Below are 20,605 nucleotides of genomic sequence, written 5' to 3'. Positions count from 1 at the left end.
TGTAATTCAAGGGCATTTCCTCATGGGAAGGAAGATGATTTGCTCAAAACAAGCCATTCTGATGGCTCTGTGCTTCCCAGGTAGTGGTGAAGTGGTTAAGTGATCCGCCTGGCTGAGCCGGCCCCAGCCTGCTGTAAATGGGGGTAATACAGGCCTGGGCTGGTAGTGAGGATTCAGTGCAGTTAATTAAGCTCTAAAGCGCTCAGCCCAGTTCCTGGGACATGGTCAGCACTGACAAGTATCCACTGTGGTTAGTTAATGTCCCTCCCCTGCATAGGAGATGCCAGATTTTGAGTTTGTTCTCCTTGGTGGAGAAACAGGTCAGGAAGTCTGACGTTTCCTTCTCCCAAGGATTTCTTAGCCAAGCGGTGGCCAGCCCCGTGCCTCTTCCCTCTGCCCACCAAGGGTTGGAATTGAATTTTTAACTTCCCCTCCTTCCCCAGAAGATGATGGCCAGCTGCGGTGTCCGTGCTGGCCAAGCCAGTGAGCCCTGCAGAAAGGCTGGTCCCGGGAGGAGGAACCACGCCCAGCTCCCGTGACCTCCACTCACTGACCCTGGCCTGACTTCTGTGCCGACAAAGGATGCCTCGTATGGACATGTACAATACATATATATATTTTTTAAGTGACCTGCCCCTCCCTTCTCAGACCCAACATGCCCAGAGGTCTCGGGACTTGCCACCTCTGCCCTGCAGACCCAGTGAGGCTCAGCCTGCGACTCCTTCCATGCCCCTGGTCTCCAGCTATGCTGAGGCTTTGTCCTTTTTGTCAGTTTTCTCCCATTTTGTTTGTGTGTTTTTTGTAATAACTCAGAAAATAAAAGACGTGAAGGAAAGGTGCAAGTTCCCATTGCATCTGGGGCAAACGTTTTGCAATTGATTGATTCTTGGAAGGGAGAGTCTGCTGACACTTGGCAGATGAACAAACCACCGCTCAGGGTTTATTCTTGACGGTGTATCAAGGCTCTGTGATACTGTGGTGAGTGACACACTGTTTGCCAGAGAAGGAGACTCAGCAGAAGGCCCTGGTGTTGAATTGGGGTGGGGAAGGCTTCCTGGAGGAGGTGGCATCTAAGCTAAGGGGGAGCTCAGGCATGGTCATGGCTGGTTGCTGTGGTAGGTAGGTCAGGCAGATACCCAGAAGCAAGAAATGGAAGGGGGCCTTCCAAGTCACCTTTTGAAGTTAGGACAAGCTGCGGGCAGGCTCTCTTGAGGTACTTGGTGGAGAGTAGCTGGCAGGGACAGTAGGAGCAGGAAGCCCAGTTAGGACTGAGTTGTCCACGTGTCTAGGTAACAGAGGTTCTGCGATGATGAAGGCAAGAAGTGGAGGAACCTAAAAGATGTGTCAGGGTGACGTCCGCAGGACTTTGTGATGGCCAGTGATGCAGAGGGCCACTTCCCTGAGCCCAGAGTAGTGTGGAGCACCCAAGGTCATGGAGTCCGCTCCAAGGCTTTTAGCCTTCTGCTAAAGGCAGCAAGAGGCCGTGCAGAAGCAGAGCACTGGGCTGGGGAGGTCTGGGAGAGCCAGGGTGGCATCCACATTTACCCTAACTTGGGGCTCCTGGGCCAGGCCCTCCCCCAGGGAGCCTCTCTCCCCTTAAGTGTGTCGATCTAGAACAGAGGCCGCAGAGCAGCGTCCTATTGGGCTTCTTTGACCCACAGCAAGTCTTCAGACTTAGAGATTTCAGTGAACTTCTTCATTTGGGGCTCCTCTTGAAAAGTCCAGAAATCTGACCACAGGGGCCTAGATCTGTGCCTCCTGGTAATGAGCAGCTGGGGCACTGCAGTGGCCGCCCCTTAACTAGGACATAGGCCCCCCACTTCCACAGCCGCCACTCCCTGGTGATCCCGACACAAGGGCCCACGTTGTTGCCATCTGTCATCACACTTGTACTGTTCTCAGTATAGAAAAGAAAATGGGGACGTGAGAAGCCGGACCCAGAGGAGCTTGTGCTTAAAGAACTGTGGGCAAGAGCCTGTTTCTTCTTGGAAGCAGGGAATGTATCTCGTGTGTGGAACATGGAGACCAAGTGTGTCCGCGTCCAAAGACTGCAGCCCCGCTCCCCACGGCCCGGCCCCGCCCCACAGGCATCTGTATTTGGGCTCTCCGGGCTGTGTCCTCCCACCAAACCACAGGATGCAAGGTCTGCAGTTCACCCCCTTCGGGGAAACGAACCGGACCCAACAGAGCAGCCAGGAACTGGGAGTGTTCTACTCACTACCTTTTATTCTCACAGGCGCCGTGGCCCTGAGGGCCGATGACAAGCTTGGCTGCGCAGACGGAACTGGGGGTTGGTAGAAAGGAGGGGCTGCGGGTGGAGAGGCTGGTTCTTCCTGGGTGGGTGATGCTGGGGAGAGGGAAAGGGTGGCTCCTCCCCCCCAGTTAAACGGGCTGGAAGGCCGAGGCCAATGGGGGAGGGGACAGCAGAGGTGTCCGTCCTGGGGCTTGGGTCAGTGCCATCCCTTCTCCCTACACCTGCCCACCTCTTCCATGGGCCTAGATCTTGGAGCACCATGTGGTGTCAGAAGTGGGGGTCAGCCTGGTTCATGGTCCATCTCCCCGGGCCTTATGTCCCTGCTAGTGGATGGGGTTTTGAGCAGCAGGGCCCTTCTGCATTGTTAATCTGTGCCGTTCTGATGATTTGATGTGTCCAAGGATGATGGAGAGCCAGGCGTCAGAGTCTCATAGAATGAGGTGCAGGGTAGGAGCCGGCAAGGGGAGGGGTGTGTAAAGGAGGGAGAGGGGCTAGGGTAGGGGGCCAGGGAAGCTGTGGCCATGCAGGGCTGGCTGAGTGCTGGCGTCTGCGTCTGCTGTGCTCACAGGATGACTGCGGGGAGAGACACAGCAGGTTAGGGTTGGAGTCACCTGTTGCTGCCCCTTCCCGGCATCCTGTGGCCTCAGAGCAGTCGAGGACTCTACCCTCCACTGCCTCCCGCTTGGGTATAAGTACTGACCGTCATAGCCCCTGAAACCCCCAACCCTGGTCCTCATCTGTGAAATGGATGTTGGAGAATGGCCCAGGGTCATCTACCCACGAGGGAGTAGGCCCCTCGGGGGGTAAGCTGCTAGGGACCAGGTCCCCTGCAGGGGCCCTTACCCTGACCAAGATCCTGCTTGGACATGCCCAGCCCAGACGACAGATCCTCCATTTCCAGTGGGTCTGCAAAGGAACACAGTGTCCACTTGTTAGTTGCAGCCCAGACTACCTCACCCGTTGACAAGGGGCCTGGGTGGGCTAGTTCTGCCCAACCTCGCCACGAGCCTGGTGCTTGGTAGAACAGACATGAGTGGAAGGATGCTTGTTGGATGGCTGCAAGCGGCAATGAAGTGCGGCCGGGGAATTGAATGAGCAAGGCCAAGGAAGGGGTGATGAAATCAGATGGGTGGATCTGGCGACTCCTGGATGCATGCGTGGATGGGTAAAGTGGAAGGACTGAAGGATAAATGAGTAAGTAGATGAGTGTGGGCAAAGGAGAGAAATAATAACTGCACAAACAGATAAGGAATGCACAGGTGGGCGGATGCATGACTGAGTGGCTACCCCCCAGGAGTTGTCACTTCGAGTGTCCTGGCCCCAGGTGCGCCAGGAGAGACCTCCTGCCCCTCAGCCTTCCTGGTCCTTCCTGCTCCTGGCACAGCGGCCACTGCTTACCACTGCAGTTATGGTGCCCACGGCTCCTGGTGTGGGGGACCTCGGTGCCGTTGGGGAAGACGCACCAGCAGTAGCCGATGCTCCCATAGCATTGGAGCGGCATATAGTTGCCATTCTCGTCGCACTTGGGCCTGAACATGCCCGGGTGGATGTCAGGGATGCGGCTGACCTCTTTCTGGCACTTGGTCAGTACTGAAGCGACAGGCATGGTGAACACAGTGAGTGAGCAAGCCCTGGGCCAGGGTCTCAGCAGAACCAGAGATCCACATACCACTGCTGTGGGCCTAATGCCTTCTGTCCAAATGGCTGTACTTGCTCTACCCATTGCACAGATGGAGAAACTGAGGCCTGAACCAACAAGGTCCAGGATCAAAGAGGAAGTGAATGGCTGTGTGGCTAATTCATCCCAGAACATGATTTCTTCGAACACTCAATGCCTATTAAAGTTTAGAATTGCACCTGTGATTCTGACTTCTAGAGAAAAGCAATGGACACCTTGGTAAGTCTGAGCTTGCATTACTGGGGGTATCCAAGTAGAAGTGGGGGTTACTATGTGATGGGGATGTTATAGAGGGGATTCAGACATTAGCTGGGAGTTGGTCGAGATCTCATCCAGTGTGCCCTCTATGACTCTGTGATGGAGAATCTGAGGCCCAGAGAGGGGCGGACGTTGATTTCCACTTCTGAAACTGAAGCCCAGAGGGAAGAGACTTGCCCAAAGTCACACAACAAATTAGCACCAGGATGAGAACACAGGACCCATAAAGGCTTTAGGGCTGAAAACCCTGGTATACATTGTCCATGAGATGGAAAAACCCCAAGGCCCTCTTACCTAGTACCTGCTGGCTGTGTGACCTGGGAGAGGGGAGAGGTCCCTTTGAAGGGTGAGAATCAAGAGCCCAGCCCTCGCACAGGAACCTGCAGGGTGCAGTGCTGGGTGGGGAAGGTCATTGCCATGACTCCTGGGATGTTTTGGGTGGTTGTTGCTCCAGGCCCCCTTGTGCAGTACCATCCTCCACAACGAGGGTCACCTCCTGAAGGGAGGACTCGGTACCCCAGACAGGATGGGGGCTGGGGGCAGCCAAGCCCAGAAGAGCAGGCAGGAGAGACAGGAGTGAGAGCTGAGAGGCTGGGAGAGTCCTGTGCATGGATCAGGGAGTGCCTAAGGCTCTACCCCTGAGGGAGTTCCCAGAAACCCTGCCTCCCCAAGGCTCCCATTCCCTCTACCTTTTGGTGGAACTTCAAAAGGCTTCTCCTCCAGCGAGATCTTGCTCATTTCAAACAAGAGCCACTGATGCATCCAGTTCTCAAAGAGCTAATGGGGATAAAGGCAGAGAGTCAGACTCGGTAGCCCTCTCCAACCCAGCCTGACTCTGTCCCTGGGGACAGAGACATGGAGGGCCAGCGGGAGCCTGGTTCCTCCTTAGAGACCCCACAGGGCTTGGTCACCCTTCCATGGCTGTGGTTTTCTAGGTGCTGGTAAGCCGCCTCCAGCTTCCTGAGAATGGCTTCCCTGCTCACCCCGCCTCTTCCCAGGGCTGCTCTAGATGTCAGGAGAGGGAGGGTACCAGGGCAGGGGAAGCTGCTGACCTTCCAGTTTATGCCATCCATGGTGTCCTTAAGGTGTTTCAGGTTTTCTGGGAAGCTCCCCTTCAGCTGCGGGTATACCTTCAGGGGGTCAGCCTTCTGCAGGGTAGCAAGGCAGGAAGGAAGGTTAAAAAGCTTCCTGGCAGGCAAGGTTTAATGTGCAGCCCATGTTCCCCTGGTCTTCCGTTCTGAGGGCTGGACCCCAGACCTCAGCACGTTGGAGCTTGTGGGGAGGGGAAGTGGTCTGGGTAATACGGCTACACAGCTACAAGACCCCAGGGCTAGGAGTTGGGAGACCCAGTTCCAGGCCCAGTTCTACCAATAACCCTCAGTCTTCTACTCCTTGCAGGCTCCTGTTCATCTTTCAGGTCTCACCTCCTTCAGGAGGACTTCCGTGACCTCGTCCCAACCGCCCAGCTAGGTTGGGTTCTCGGCCTCTTTCCTCACAAAGCCCCGTGCACATCCCTCATCACCTGGTCACTTGTCTGTCTCCCATGCTAGCCTGAGATCTCCGTGGGACTAGGAGCTGGATCTGATTGCTCCCGATTGTGGGTCCAGAGCCTTGCACAGTGCCTGGCACTGAGTAGACATGCAGCAAAAATTTGGGAAGGAAAAAACAGTCATCTTCAGCAAGTCACTTCCAGACTTTGGGCTTTGGTTTCTCCATTCCAAACACAAAACGGGGAGTGGCGGGTCTGGACTTCATATAACATTTAAGGGCCACACTTGTCTTCCTTCACTAATCTGGTGATCCCATATTGGATGTCTGCTGTGAGCCAGGCATGGCGCAGGTCTTGAAGCATAGCCTCACTGGGGGCTTATGGGGATGGGGCAGGAGCTCAGGGATGCCTGGCCAGGTTCCACTCACCAGGAGCAGCCGCATCACATGGTCCTGCGTCATGTTGCCATACTTGGTGGCGTTCTGCATGGGCTGTGGAAGGAAGGAATAGGGTGTTTCCCAGCACTGGCCCATGGAGGAGGGGCCCTAGAGCAGAGCCAGCAGCTGGGGTCTGGGTGAGAGTGTGGATTCCCAGATGTTCAACAGGCCCACCTCTGCCACCTCCAAATGTGAGGGCTCGGGCAAGTCACTACCTTCCTGCCTCAATATCCTATTCGTCAACTCTGCATAAGCTTTCCTGCCCAAGGCTTTGTGGACAGGAAATCGTTGAGTGAACAGAAACGTTATCCATATATGACATCAAGGGATTTGAGAATAGGAGGGACTGTGAGATGCTTGGGAAATGAGAAGTATTTTTAAGTTGTGGAGGACTGAGCCCTCTTCCCAGGGAGGGCCCCGAGAGGCTCCTTCCTCCCCCACCTCTGGAGTTCCTCCTCCTCCCCCAGCAGTCAGGACCCCCTCTCCAGCTCTACTTTTCCCGGGCCAGCTGTCCTCCCCTGTCCCTTGGCACCCGCCCTCCATCCAGGCTAGGTAATGCTTCCCTCTTCCGCCGCCCTGGGGCTGGCCTTACCTCCGGGCCTTCCATGGGCAGGTCCTGCAACAGCATCGGGGCGCTGAGCCGCATCTTGCTCAGAGGCTTGGCGGCTGTGGGGCAGAAGGCACAGCATGAGCGTGGCCCCAGGGAAGAGGGCACTCAGCTCCGGGGACCGAGATCTCAGACCCAGATGAGGGGCTGGAATTCCAGACCAGAGAGAAGGGACAGCGGGCGCAGCTGGGTGCGGGAATGAGGGGTCTTCTGAGGTGAGGGACGGGGGGGGGGTGAGGGCTGTGGGGATAGAGGTGGGGCACGCACACTTGGGAAGCTTCATGCGCAGGTTCTCCAGCTGCAGGTTCTGCGAGGTGACTGTCAGCTTGTCCAGGCGGCCCTGCTGCTGGTACAGGAAGTAGGCGGTGGTGGCCTGGCCAGCCAGGAGCAAAGCCACCAGGATGGAAAAGCCTGTGTACAGGGCTCCACGGCTGCACTTGCTGTTGGGGGCGGGGAAGATAGGTCAGAAGAGGGTCCGCGGAGGTGGCTGCCCCGAGGACTAGCAGGGAGTGGGGAGTGTGCCCCCCATTTCCAGCCCTCGGCCCTCAGCTACCCCTAACAAACACACACTTTAAACACAAACAGGTGCCTATGAACCTACAGCTTGAAGACGTTCCCCTGACCCCCTACCTCCAACCAGTGCTGCCCCTATAGCTCTCCCAGCTGGAAATCCTGGAGCTGCCCCTGGGCCTGGGCTGCGTGGGGAAGAAGCGGTGACAAGTGCCTTGTCTTCTCCAGACCTTGGTCCCACCTGTGCAATGATGGGTCGAGGTGAAGGGTCTCCCCAGGTTCCCTCTACCAGAGGATCTCCTGAGGATCAGGGCTGCCCTCCAGGCAGCCCCCACTATGCACCCAACCCCTGTAGTGAAATCAGAGATGAAGGAAGGAAGTAGGGCCTGGACAGCAGAGCATGCAGCCCACCTGAAAAAGAGAAGTGAGGCCTTGCCATTTTTAGGAGTGGGTTGGGTGCATCAGACAATGTGTGGCTGGAGCAGGGCCAGGGACCACCCCCTGTGGGAATACATCCTCTGCCCAAGACACTCCCTGTGCCTCTGAGCACATCTCTGCCATTCTCTGGGCCTGTTTCATGGGTACCTCTCACATCAGCAATTCTAGAATTTGGTGGTCATCATCTGAAGTAAGATCTGTCTGTGACCACAGAAGTATTGTGAATGGTAATATCTACCAGGGATGGGGCTTAGGGAGCAGGGCAGGGCGTATCTCAGCAGGATTTTGGTGCCTGAGCCTGTATGACCTGGGAGAACGTCTCACGCTCTCTGGACCGGCTGGCTGCACAGGGAGGGGTGGCCGGACCTCGGCCAGCCCTTGGAGCTATTGGCCTTGGATACACTTTTGAGGGCACATGTAAATATTACGTGCCGGGGAAGTAAGGATCCCACCCCAGGACCCTGAGAGTTCCTGACCGGTTTGTTTTCTCCCACCTACCCCAGGGGTAGAACTACTAGGACCCCACTGGAAATTGAGGACGAGACTGCACCCTGCTTACTCCAGCAATCAGCAAGGATAGTTTAGGAACCTCCAGGAACACCCTGCTGCCTAGTAACTCATGACATCACAGACATGGCTCATTCTCACTGGCTCTCTGCTTGTCAGTCCTCTGTGATTTCTGGGCCAAGGCCCAGCCCAAGGGATTATTATTCTGAAAGGAGAAAGTAAAAAGCCTGTGTGGAGAAAAGGAGAAAAACCGACAGGAGGGGAAAACAAATCCTACTCGTTGGCCTTCCCAAGGAACAGGGGTGGCCTGGCCTCTGAAGTGGTGAAAAGTCCACCCAAGTCTGGGTCTTGCCTGAGTTCAAGCTCTACAGTCTCACCCCTTCAGCAGCCCCACACCCAGTCTAGCCCCAGCTCTGCCTCCCGCCATCCCCTCTCTGAACCTCGGTTTCTCATAAGGCCTGAGACTCTAGAGAGTCATAATGAAGACGAGACCATGTAACCTGGATTGGAATCCTGGTTCTGCCACTCCCTTAGCTTGGGGACCAGGGGCAAGTCACCACCTAACCTCTCTGAGTGAGTAACTTGAGGTAAGAACATCTACTCTACTTAAAGGTTGTTATATAAAACAAGAGCGGGGGTAAAACTCTCGACTCCATACCCAGCGTGTGGTTAGCACCCCATAGGTAACACTGAGCACAAATCTCAAAGGAGTTAACAGTTAACTTGAGCATCTGGTTGCCTTCCTATCTATGCATCTTGATTGCCTGTCTCCTGCTTCTAGACAAAGGCCAATTCTTGTCACCCCTCTCTTTTTTTTGTTTTTTTTTTTTTTTTTTGTGGTACGCGGGCCTCTCACTGTTGTGGCCTCTCCCGCTGCGGAGCACAGGCTCCGGACGTGCAGGCTCAGCGGCCATGGCTCACAGGCCCAGCCGCTCCGCGGCATGTGGGATCTTCCCGGACCGGGGCACGTCCCCTGCGTCGGCAGGCAGACTCTCAACCACCGTGCCACCAGGGAAGCCCTTGTCACCCCTCTCTTCACTTCCTCCTTTCTACTGCCTCTTTCTTGACTAGTAATAATAATTGGCCAAAGTCGGGAGCCAACCAGAACTGGTTCTAGCCAACCAGAACTACAAATGTTGCCAGGCAGAAGTGTTCACAAAAGGGTCCAAAACAGGCAGGACAGTTTTTAGAAGCAGTAATTGAACTAAAAGGAAAATCAGACAAGGATTTGACGAGGGGGCACCCTTTCTGCTCACTGAGCCCATGCTGGGTCTGCAACTCACTGGGAGGCCTGAGCTCAGAGGGGGACCCATCTTCCCTCCCTGCAAATCGTGCCTCTAGAAGGAGGTCAGATGGTAGAATAAACTCAAACTTTGATATCAGACTAGTCCTGGGGTTCAAATTCTGGCTCCAATATTCAGCAGCTGCGATAACTTAAGTAAGTCACTTACTGATATGTCTCAACTTTCTCTTATGTAAAGATGGGAATAATAAAAGTACCCAACTTGGGCTTCCCTGGTGGCACAGTGGTTGAGAGTCCTCCTGCCGATGCAGGGGACATGGGTTCATGCCCCAGTCCGGGAGGATTCCCACATGCCGCGGAGCGGCTGGGCCCGTGAGCCATGGCTGCTGAGCCTGCGCATCCGGAGCCTGTGCTCCACAACGGGAGAGGCCACAACAGTGAGAGGCCCGCGTACCGCAAAAAAAAAAAAAAGTACCCAACTGATAGGGTTTCTAAGAGAATTACGATTGAGTTTAGCATTTAGTTATATGTCTGGCACAAAATTAATCATAGTAATGACAAACAGTGACTGAAGATTGGTGACAGGTATACAGTGAATAGGAAGTATTATCATAACTCCTGTCGTAGTTATTATTACTACTACTGAGACCCAGAGACAGACACTGATTTATACAAGTCACACATGACAGTAGCAGAACCTGGACCAGAATCCAGCCCTCGTGAGTCGGCCCTCCTAGCCATGGGATTCCCCAGGATTTTCACAGGCTGTGAAAATGGTCTCTAAAGGCCTCTATCTAGTTACCTGTCCCACAGTATGCAGTTCCTCATGACACCTCTGAGAGTCTCTCCCAAACCCATTTCTGCCTGGCAACAGCTGACATCACAACTGTAGGTCCCTGTCATTTGCGAATTATTTGGGGGAGCAGTGGCATTAGGGTAGCTGCATTCTAACCACGCCCTTTCTTTTCAGGGGAACAGATGGATGAGGCCATCTTGGAGTTGGGAAGGGGTCCTCTGGATGGCTGTGCTGGCCCCTTGCTGCAAGGGAGAGGGGCACAGGCAGGGTACCACCCACATCCACCCACAGTCCCTTCTAGAAATTTAGCCAGAGACCCCCTCACCGTTTTTGATCCCCCTCCAACATCTCTCATTCCCTCCTGTGATGGCAAAGGAGGTCTCCATCTACTCTACAGACACCTGCAGCTATAATTCCCTTGATATAAACACATATAGCAATTTATGGTAACTAGGAGGAAACTCCTCTATGATGAGCTGCTTCTACCAATCTCTTTTAGAAAATGTACTTCTCCATCTAGGATCCATACTATTTTCAAAATCTGGTCCAAAATTTCTAACCTAGGCCTCATGGCCCAGCTTCAGGGGACTCTGTGAAGCTGCTGATATTGTGTGAAGCTCTAGGGAAGGAGTCCAGAGCTCTCCTGATTTTCAGAAGAGAAGTGCATGATGCCTAGAAAGTTAAAACCCCTGTCCTAGAGGAGCTCCCTCACTTTACAGGAGGGAGAACTGAAGCCCAGAGCGGGCTAGAGACTTGCTCAAAATCACCCAGTTAGCACTGGGGTCAGAGCCCAAGTCCATGCCTCCTCTGACTCCCGGTCTACTGCTCCTCCTGTAGCACCTGCGCACTCAGTGCAGCCCAAGGTCTGTGTGCTCTCTCCTGCCGTTCACACATACCTCTCCTGGGCTCCGGGGCGCTGGCCCAGCATGGGCACCTGCTCATGGTTGGAGATGAGGTCGCGTTGGTCTTCCATGGTTCCGGCCTCTGGTCTTCCCCACTCCTGCTGCTGCTGCTGCCTCCTGCCTGTCTAGGACGCTGAGCCCCTGGCTCACCTCTTGAAATTGGGGCTGAGAAGGAATCTGATTCGTCCACAGGAGGGCACTCCGCCCACCTAGTAGAAGTGGAAGTGAAAGCCGCAAAGCTGGAAATACCCCCCACTTGAGCAAAGCTGCCTTTAAGGGGGCAGGATGAGTAGGAGGAGGTCCCCCAGGCAGGTGGAAAGGCCAGCATGCTTCCACTGGCTGCCCAGGGCCCTCATCACTTGTTTCTGGGCAGACCTGTGGATTCATAAGGCTCTTTGGATGTTTTGAGAAACAGGCAAATGTTCACTCCCTAGACAGGAAATCACTTTGAAGCAAAAAATACCCAAAATGCTTTGTTTGTCTCCCCTCTCACCTATAGATGAGTGGGTGCAGAAAGGGGCTGTTCCCCCTTTGTGAACTTAGACAAGTTTCTCTCCTTCTCTCAGTCCTCAGTTATGTCATCTCAAAATGGAGGAGGAAAGTTGGATTCACCGTTCCCTCTGCTTGCTTCTAACTCGAGCATTTTATGAACCTGAGTCCATGGTTCTAAGGCTCTGGTACTAATATTTGCCACCACTTACCAAGCCCTCCTTTGTGCCAGGCACTGTGCTAATCGTTTTGCTTGCTTTGTTTCATTTAATCTTTACAGTAACCCTTTGAGGGCTGTTTTATTTTATTATCTCCATTTACAGATAGGGACACTGAGGCTTTTGAGAGGCTACATGTTTGCCCAGGATCGTGCATCCAGGAATTGCAGCCCATGATTTTAACCATTCTACCCTTCTGCCTTCTGATGCTCAAATTGTGTCGTTCAAATTCATGAAAGCAGGGACCTCTACAGGGAGGGAATGAGGAGGGACTGGGAAAGGGTACCCAGGGGAGGTTTAACTGGGTTGGCATGGTTTTATTTCTGACTATCTGTGGCTTGTAGACCATATTTTTTTTATTAATCTTTATGTCTTTTGTGTGTGTGTTTAAATTTTCATTAATAAATGAACAAATTTATGGTATAAGTACATGAAAAGATGTTCCACATTATTAGTCATTAGGAGGCAAATCAAGGCCACAGTGAGGTACCACTTCACATCCACCACAATGGCTATAATCAAAAAGACAGATAACAAGTGTTGACAAGGATGTGAAGGAATTGGAACTCATATATTGCTGGCAAGAATATAAACTGGTGCAGCTACTTTGGAAAACAATTGGGCAATTTCCCAAAAAGTTAAATACAGAGTTACATATGACCCAGTAATTCCATTCCTAGATATCTACTCAAGAGAAATGAAAACACGTATCCACACAAAAACTTCATGGTGGATACACAAATGTTCATAGCACCATAATTCATAATAGCCTCAAAGTGAAAACTACCCAGATATACACCAACTGATGAATGAGTAAACAAAATGTGATTTATCCGTACAATGGGATATTATTTAGCCATAAAGAAGAATTAATATCACAATAAAACTGTTATTTTTTAAAAAAGGAATGAAGTACTGATTCATGCCACAAAATGAACTTTGAAAACATCATGCTGGGCTTCCCTGGTGGTGCAGTGGTTGAGAATCCGCCTGCCAATGCAGGTTTGAGCCCTGGTCCAGGAAGATCCCATATGCCATGGTGCAACTAAGCCCGTGCACCGCAACTACCGAGCCTGCGCTCTAGAGCCCATGAGCCACAACTACTGAAGCCTGCGTGCCACAACTACTGAAGCCCGCGTGCCTAGAGCCCATGCTCTGCAACAAGAGAAGCCACTGCAGTGAGAAGCCCATGCGCCGCAACTAGAGAAGGCCCGCATGCAGCAACGAAGATCCAACGCAGCCAAAAATAATAAATTTATTTTTTATAAAAAAGAAAAGAAAACATCATGCTAAGTGAAATAAGCCAGACACAAAAGGCCACATATTGTATGATTCCATCTATTTGAAATGTCTGGGCTAGGCAAGCCACAGAAACAGAAAGTAGATCAGCAGTTGCCAGGGGCTGGGGGGAAAAGGGGATGGGGAATGACTGCTAATGGGTATGGGATTTCCTTTCAGGGTGATGAAGATATTCTGGAATTAGACAGTGGTGACTGTTGTACAACTTTGTGGATATATAGAAAAACCACTGAATTGTAGCATTTTAAAAGCTTGACTATTATGTGAAATTTATAGCTCAATTTAAAAACAGATTTCTTGGTAATGATCGCTAGAACACATATATAGCTTTGCTTCCTCTTTCACTTGGCTCTGTCACTAAAATGGCAAAGAGTTGCCTCTTTTTTTTTTTTAGTGTAAATCTATAAGGACATAGAGAACAGGAGAAAAGGTGCAAAATTTTGGAAGCTGGAAAGCAGGTGGACTGGATGTAGTCATTAACAGACCCCAGAAAGCTTAATCCTAAACCTGCAGCTAGAAAAGCTGAGAAGCCACCAATTTACATGATAGAACAGGCTCAGGAATTGAGGTATTAGGCACACTGGGTGGGAGTACAGGTGGGGCTAAAAAGAAGATTCGTTGGAAGTCTGTTTATGAAAACAGTTGGATATCCATGTCCTCTCCCTCCCCAACTATCCCTCCCTCCCTGAAAGAGGACTGGAAGTCTATCCCTAGGCACAGTGCAGGGCATGGGCCCAGTTCTAAAGCTGAGAGTCCCAGCCTTCTCTCCGACCCAGTTCGCAGAATGCCAGAAGCCAGACCTTCTTTCTCCAGGCAATAAATGAGAGAAGGCTTCCCTGGAGAGCATGACCATCCCACAAGGAATGACCTAAAGATTCTGATATTGGGGTTCAACAATGAAACAACCCAGCCAGATAACCCTATAGGGAAGCCCTCAGTGAATGAGCCCTTCACATGGGTCACGGCTTCCACTTGATTTTTTAGACAGTCAAGGGTCATGGGACATCTGAAGTAAACCTCTAACATAAAAGAGAGTGAACAAAACAACTAACCAAACCCAAAAAACCATGCAGGAAGCGAACAGTCATTAATAGCCTTAGGGAGATAAAGGATGATACTGCACCCATGAAACAAGAATAGGATGCTATAAAGATAGAAGTACTGTTAGAAGAAGAACAACAAAAAAGCTCTTAAAGACTAAACATATGAGGGTAGATATTAAACAACCAGTAGGTAAAAGATAAAGGTTTTGTGTGTATGTATGTGTGTGTGTGTTTTACCCCCCAGAAAGTAGACCACAAAGATAAAAAGAAAGAAATAGAAAAGATAAGAGAATTAAAGACCAGTCCAGGATGCCCAATAGCCAAATATCAGAGTCCCAGAAATAGGGAACAGAGAAAATAGAGGGGAAGAAATCAGTGAAAAAATTCAGTACAATTTCCAGAACTCAAAGACATAAATTTCCAAACTGAAAGGGCCCAGTGAGTACCAGGGACAAAGTATAAAAATAATTTCACACCAAGGCACATCAAGTGAAGTTTCAGAAAAATAAAGACAAAAGGAAGATTCCACAGAAAGAAATAAACAAGACAGATATAAAGGACCAGGAATCAGAATGACTTTGGACTTCTTAAGAGCAACCCTGGAAACCAGAAGATAATGGAGCAACACCTTCAAAATTCGATGGGAAAATGATTTCCACCCTGGAATGTTTACTGAGCCAAATTACTAAATACGTAGGAGAGTGTCATTAAGGTATTTCCGGACATTAGGTATCTCAAAAATTTTTTCTTCCTCAGAAAGCTTCAGGAAGGTATGCTCCACCAAAATGAAGGTGTTCACTAAAAATAAAGGAAGACCTGGGACACAGGAAACTGAAATTCAGCTCACAAGAGGGAATGGGGATCCCCAGAATGGTGATACAGCAACATCCCAGGAGTAAAGCAACCTATCCATATTGGATCAGGCCCAAAGGCTCTGAAAGACATTTCTTCAACAAGATAAAATTGATAGATAGCTGATAGGTCTGAACATACTAAGAGGTGATTTAGATCCTTTTTTGGAGAGTATGAGGTTGAATTATGATAATTTCACAGAAAATTAAGCAAATGAAAAACCAAGACAACTATTAACTCTTGGGAAAACAACAGTTATATAGGAAATGAATAGTCATGATACTATACTACATAGCGCAGCTATAAATGGCATTTACATTGTCATAATATAGTAATCTTTGAATACTGACCTAACTAAACATACAACAGAGGCATTTGGGAGGACGAGAGGTCAGGAAAAGTCACTTAGAGGAGAAAAGAGGGCTAAATCTTGGTCTTCCACAGTGAAAAGCCAACCAGATAATGTTTAAAACTGAAACAATCTGGAAGTAACAATACCAGTAGTCATTTAGAGATATGGAGGTTAATACCAAATGAATCGGCTAAAAACGTTTTAAAGTGGTATGAAAAGGAAGGTAAAGAATTGCTGTTTTTCACAGACAGCCCTTTAGAAGGATTTGATTATTTAAATATGTGAATTTATAACTTTGATACAAAGTAAAACTCCATTCAACATCAAAGTCAGTTGATTCTAAACTGACTGTGATAACAAAATGGTAGTCTAATGCCTTTTCCTTGTGAAGCAGCTTTAGGCCAAAGCTGAGGGTGACCCCAAGGGTCATCCTGTCCTCGCCCACAGGAGGCTGGAGACGATTCCAGCTAAGAGGGTGGGCTGGATGATGGCTCCCTCCTTTTCTTCTAGTAGGGTAAGAGGTCTCAGTTGTCACACAGGCCCTGCTGCCCAGTGGAGCAGCCCCATCCTACCCACCCTCCTGCATGGGATGGAGACAGAATGACAGGAAGAAGGAAGGCTTGGTATCTGCCACACCCTGAGGGGTATCCAGGGTTAAGGCAGGATTCTGCTCCCCCACTGTTCGTATGAAGAAAGTCTGGCTCAGAAAGCAGAAAGGAGCTGGCCCAAGGTCACACAGAGCTGGGACTGGTCTAAACAAAAGCGCTCTGAGGCCAACTTGCTGGATTCACATTCTAGTTCCAAAATGGCAGATCCCAGGGCTGAGAAAGGGAAAACACAGGTGAGTCGGAGACATCTTTTTTTCCCAGAAAGCGAAGAAGTGCTCAAAGACCGCTGGAGTTTGTCAGAAGGACCCTGGAGCCAACTTGAAGAGGCACCTGCCAGCCACATATAAGAGAATTCCAGCATCAGTAAGAATAATTTACCCCGCCTCTTTAAAAGGAACTATACAGTTCAATCCCAGCTGATGAGGAAAAACCCTTCTTTCTAGAAGAATGCAAGCTAAGTAATGTAAAAGAAAAGACAGAATTAGAAAATCACCTGTTTGTAACCCCCAGTGTAATAATTAACTCAGGCAAGGACCACCAATAGATGCCAAAACCATGAGACAAAGGATTGGGGGAGAACAGGATATCCACATGCCATAGTATCATCCCCAAAGTCCTTGCTGGTTGTTTACAGAAAAAGGCACTCTACAATGGTGCAGCCCTGCTGTCACCACCACATGATCAAACTTTTAGCGTCACCAGTGGTGGAGCAACATAGCATTATGTATTTCCTAATGGGGTAAGATACTCAGCTGGGGAGTATCTTTGCTAAAAAAATCATTAAATGAATCTGCCTTTAGACCTAAATTCTAGTTTACCGGATACAGAAGAACGAATGAAATAAAACTATGAGGAAACAGACAAATTCAGAGACAGTCTACAAACAACAACTGTACCCATCGAAGAGTCAATGTCATGAAAAAACGTGCATGTGTGGGTGTGGAGAGGGTTCTATATTTTAAAAGATTGAAGAAACGTAACAACCAAATGCAATTTGTAAATTTTGACAAGATTTTGGTTGGGAAAAAAGCTGTAAGAGATTTTTATTTGGTCTTGTTTTTTGGTTTTTTGGGTTTTTTTAAAATACAATTTATTTATTTATTTATTTATTTATTTTGGGCTGCATCGGATCTTGCTTGCTGTGCGTGGGCTTTCTCTAGTTGCAGCAAGCGGGGGCTACTCTTTTTTGCGGTACACAGACTTACTGCGGTGGTTTCTCTTGTTGCAGAGCACGAGCTCTAGGCGTGCGGGCTTCAGTAGTTGTGGCGTGCAGGGCTCAATAGTTGTGGCTCGCGGGCTCTAGAGCGCAGGCGCTGTAGTTTGTGTCACATGGGCTTAGCTGCTCCACGGCATGTGAGATCTTCCCAGACCGAGGCTCGAACCCGTGTCCCCTGCATTGGCAGGCAGATTCTTAACCACTGCGCCACCAGGGAAGTCCCTGTTTTTTGCGGTTTTTTGGCCGTGCCGCAGAGCATGTGGGATCTTAGTTCCCCGACCAAGGATCAAACCCGCACCCCCTGCACTGGAAGCACAGAGTCTTAACTGTGGGACCGCTGGGGAAGTCCCTGTAAGAAATATTTTTAAGAAGCTGGGGCAATTTGAACATGGACTGAATGTTAGCTGATACTTGGGAATTATTACTGCTTTTCTTAGGTGCAATAATGGAACATTAGGGGCTTCCCTGGTGTCGCAGTGGTTGAGAATCCGCCTGCCGATGCAGGGGACACAGGTTCATGCCCCAGTCCGGGAAGATCCCACATGCCGCGGAGTGGCTGGGCCCGTGAGCCATGGCCACTGAGCCTGTGCATCCGGAGCCTGTGCTCCGCAATGGGAGAGGCCACAACAGTGAGAGGCCCATGTACCGCAAAAAAAAAAAAAAAATTAAAAAAAAAAAATAATGGAACATTAGTCTGCTAGAAAAATATACTTTTAGAGGCCGAAGGCTGAATGAAGTTCTTGGAGGTGACATGACATGAGGTTTGCAAGTTATTTTCAAAATAGGAAAAAAAGAAAGATAATAGATAAAATTAACAATAGGTGAATCTAGGTGGTGGGTATATGTATGAACATTTTCTCTGTATGTTCGAAATTTTGAATAATAGCTGTTTAGAAAAAACGTAAAGGCAATTGTGTACAAATCCAATTTCCTCCTATATAAGAACTGTGCTAGCTGCTAAGAAGACGCTATATTCCCATCACATTATTGACACATTATTACATTGACAGTGGGCTCTTTCACAGCATGAGCACAAAATGTGTGTTGTAAGCCTCCTTGAAATTTCTCAGAAACTATCAAAAGTTTTGTTTTGATAAGAAAAAATTCCAGCTCCACCACTACAGGATGTGATTTTGAGCAAATTACTTAACTCCACTGTGCCTCAGTTTCCTCACCTGTAAAATGGGCATACTAATAGAACCTAAACCATTAGATTGTTAGGAGTATTGAATGAATCAGTATACATATGCCTGATGTAGAGACTAAGTGTGCAATAAATGTTAGGTAGTTCAGTGATAAATTCTTTTCTGCAAATCTGCTGCATCTGCATCTGGGACCCTGCCTGTACCCAGAGATTTGGAGCTGCTCAACAGAGCCAGAGGGGGCCTCCCCCTCCCACTCTGGATCATCCTGGGAGTCTCCTCCTGTGGTGTACCCATTAAGCTAGTCTAGGTTGAGATGCCTGTTCTCCCTTGGTCTGGGCACTCCAAGACCCAGAGGTGTGAGTTCCTGCCAGATCACCAGGGTGAGCCAGGAGGTGGAATCCCCCAGGACCTCTCCCATCCTGTTTTCCTCCTTAGTCCCAAAGTCCCTGAGAGGAAAGAGCCACCCCAGGTGGTAGGCAGTGCATGTCCAGCCCTATCTACCACCCCAGGATGGCCTGGCCATCCTTTCTGTACGGGGGCCCCCTGGACCCTAGCACACCTTGGCCACGAACAAGGGGTTGGAAAAGGTCCTCTTTGTGGGAAAGGAGCAGGCCTGGGCTACAGTCCTGTACCTGTTATGCCTGGCCTGGGCAAACCACTTACTTCATTTCTTTCACTCACTCATGCATTCAACAATTATTTATTGCACATCTACTTTGTGCCAGGTCCTTGGGCTACATAAATGAACAAAGCAGACAAGTATCCCTGCCCTTATGGAGTTTACATTCTAGTGGGAAACAAACAAGTAAGTTTGTTTATTAAAGAGTGATGGCAGGAACTTCCTTGGTGGCACAGTGGTTAAGACTCCATGCTCCCAGCGCAGGGGGACCGTGTTCGATCCCTGGTCAGGGAACTAGATCCCACATGCATGCCACAACTAAGAGTTCGCATGCCACAACTAAGGAGCTGGTGAGCCGCAACTAAGGAGCCCTCCGGCCGCTAAGACCTGGCACAACCAAATTAATTAATTAATTAATTTAAAAAAGAGTGATGGCAGACACTAATATATATAAAATGGATAACTAATGAGAACCTGCTGTATAGCACAGGGAACTCCACTTCGCTGTACAGTAGAGGCTAGCACAGCATTGTGAAACAACTGTACCCCAATAAAAAAAAAAAAGAGTGATGCCAGAGATCGGGAAAAGGAAAGGTATTACTGCAGCAGCAGGATAGGGGCAGGTTGTAGTACTTTATAGGGTGTTGGGCTGGGCCTCACTGACAAGGCGAGATTTGGGCACAGGCTTGAGGTGTTTAATCCAGCCCGTGTCTGGGTGAAGGATTCCCTGGACAGAAGGAACAGCCAGAACAAAGATCCCAGAGTGGGGATGCACCCGGCATGGCTGAAGGAACAACAAGGAGGCCAGTGTGGCTAGAGTGGCGCCACTAAGGTGGAACGTGACAGGACATGAGGTCAGCAAGTTCTGGGGTCAGATCCTGTGGCCATTGTCACAACCTTGGCTTTTACTCTGAGTAAAATCAAGAGCCATGGGAAGGCTTTGAGCAAAGGAGTGTCATTATCTGACTTGCAGTTTAAAAGGGTGGTTCAGGCTGTGTTGAAAATCAGTACAATAGGGGCAGATAATCCCCACTGCCTCATGGCCCTGCTGTGAAGGTCCAAGGAGAACTGGGGTGCGGAAACATTTTATACTGAGTATAGTACAGTGTTTCTGGGAGAAAGAAACTAGTTGCTTCACTCCTTCCCATCCTACTGAAGGGACAATTGAGTGAGGAGAGGATTTAATTTGCCCTAGGTCAGATGTTCTACAACCAATTTAGGATCTGGGAATCCTCTACTCTTCTCCCAGCTGCCGTGAGGCAGGTAGGTTAATAGCATGACCTTTGGACATGATCTCAGCTAGCACAGCTGAGGAGGACTGACCGAGCCTTCCCCTAGAATTCATTCATCCAACAAATATGTATCAAGCACCAGTTCTGTGCCTGTCACTAGGACACAGGGGCATTTGGAGACACCTGGCGATGGCTGAGCCCCAGTCTCACTCAGAGACCAGGCTACCAGTGGCTGAGGTTGGGCTTAGCGATCGGGGTCAATCTGTGGCTGGGGTCAGGTCACAGCTGAGGCTGGAGGCAGGGAGACCTGTCAGGAGGCTGTGGTGAAAAGTCAAGCTGGAGAGGCAGGCCTGTTGGAGGCTATAGCTAGGAGCATTGGAGGAAAGGTGACGAAGAATAAAAGTGTCAGGACG

At 49.9% G+C, this 20,605-nt stretch overlaps 2 protein-coding genes across 10 annotated transcripts in view; one reads left to right on the top strand and one right to left on the bottom strand.

Annotated features, from left to right (window-relative positions):
• The window catches only part of TCOF1 (treacle ribosome biogenesis factor 1), a 40,871-nt gene extending 38,412 nt beyond the window's left edge, over positions 1–2,459 (top strand). For 7 of the 8 annotated variants that reach the window (XM_032625407.1, XM_032625406.1, XM_032625402.1 and 4 more), the window contains one exon: positions 444–2,459. The gene's annotated coding sequence lies outside the window, so the exon portion shown is untranslated. The remainder of the gene's footprint in view (positions 1–443) is intronic. The other variant, XM_032625395.1, reaches the window with a different exon arrangement.
• On the bottom strand, positions 2,209–11,439 carry CD74 (CD74 molecule). 2 transcript variants are annotated; one of them, XM_032625415.1, is made up of 9 exons: positions 11,114–11,356; positions 6,991–7,163; positions 6,709–6,782; positions 6,108–6,170; positions 5,243–5,338; positions 4,880–4,967; positions 3,653–3,844; positions 3,098–3,160; positions 2,209–2,827 (listed from the first exon to the last, which is right to left on the bottom strand). In XM_032625415.1, the coding sequence occupies exons 1-9, from the start codon at positions 11,188–11,190 to the stop codon at positions 2,817–2,819; spliced, it is 837 nt and encodes a 278-aa protein (XP_032481306.1). In that variant the 5' UTR covers positions 11,191–11,356; the 3' UTR covers positions 2,209–2,816. The 2 variants fall into 2 exon arrangements, with proteins under 2 accessions (XP_032481306.1, XP_032481307.1); XM_032625416.1 differs by lacking the exon at positions 3,653–3,844 and having other exon boundaries at positions 2,748–2,827; positions 11,114–11,439.
• Positions 11,440–20,605: the final 9,166 nt, after the last annotated feature.

Source organism: Phocoena sinus, chromosome 3, assembly GCF_008692025.1.
Source record: "Phocoena sinus isolate mPhoSin1 chromosome 3, mPhoSin1.pri, whole genome shotgun sequence".
NCBI classification, from domain to species: domain Eukaryota; kingdom Metazoa; phylum Chordata; class Mammalia; order Artiodactyla; family Phocoenidae; genus Phocoena; species Phocoena sinus.
Note: the sequence above shows the minus strand (reverse complement) of the source record. Positions and strands in the feature narration are given on the sequence as shown.

Bases quoted from the DNA above. Each gene is read 5' to 3' on its own strand.
- CD74 (XM_032625415.1), bottom strand. From the start codon at position 11,190: ATGGAAGACCAACGCGACCTCATCTCCAACCATGAGCAGGTGCCCATG. The intron at 5,339-6,107 runs GTGAGTGGAACC...GCTACCCTGCAG, and splicing joins ATGTGATGCGGCTGCTCCTG to AAGGCTGACCCCCTGAAGGT. The intron at 3,845-4,879 runs GTAGAGGGAATG...CTGTCGCTTCAG, and splicing joins TTTTGAAGTTCCACCAAAAG to TACTGACCAAGTGCCAGAAA.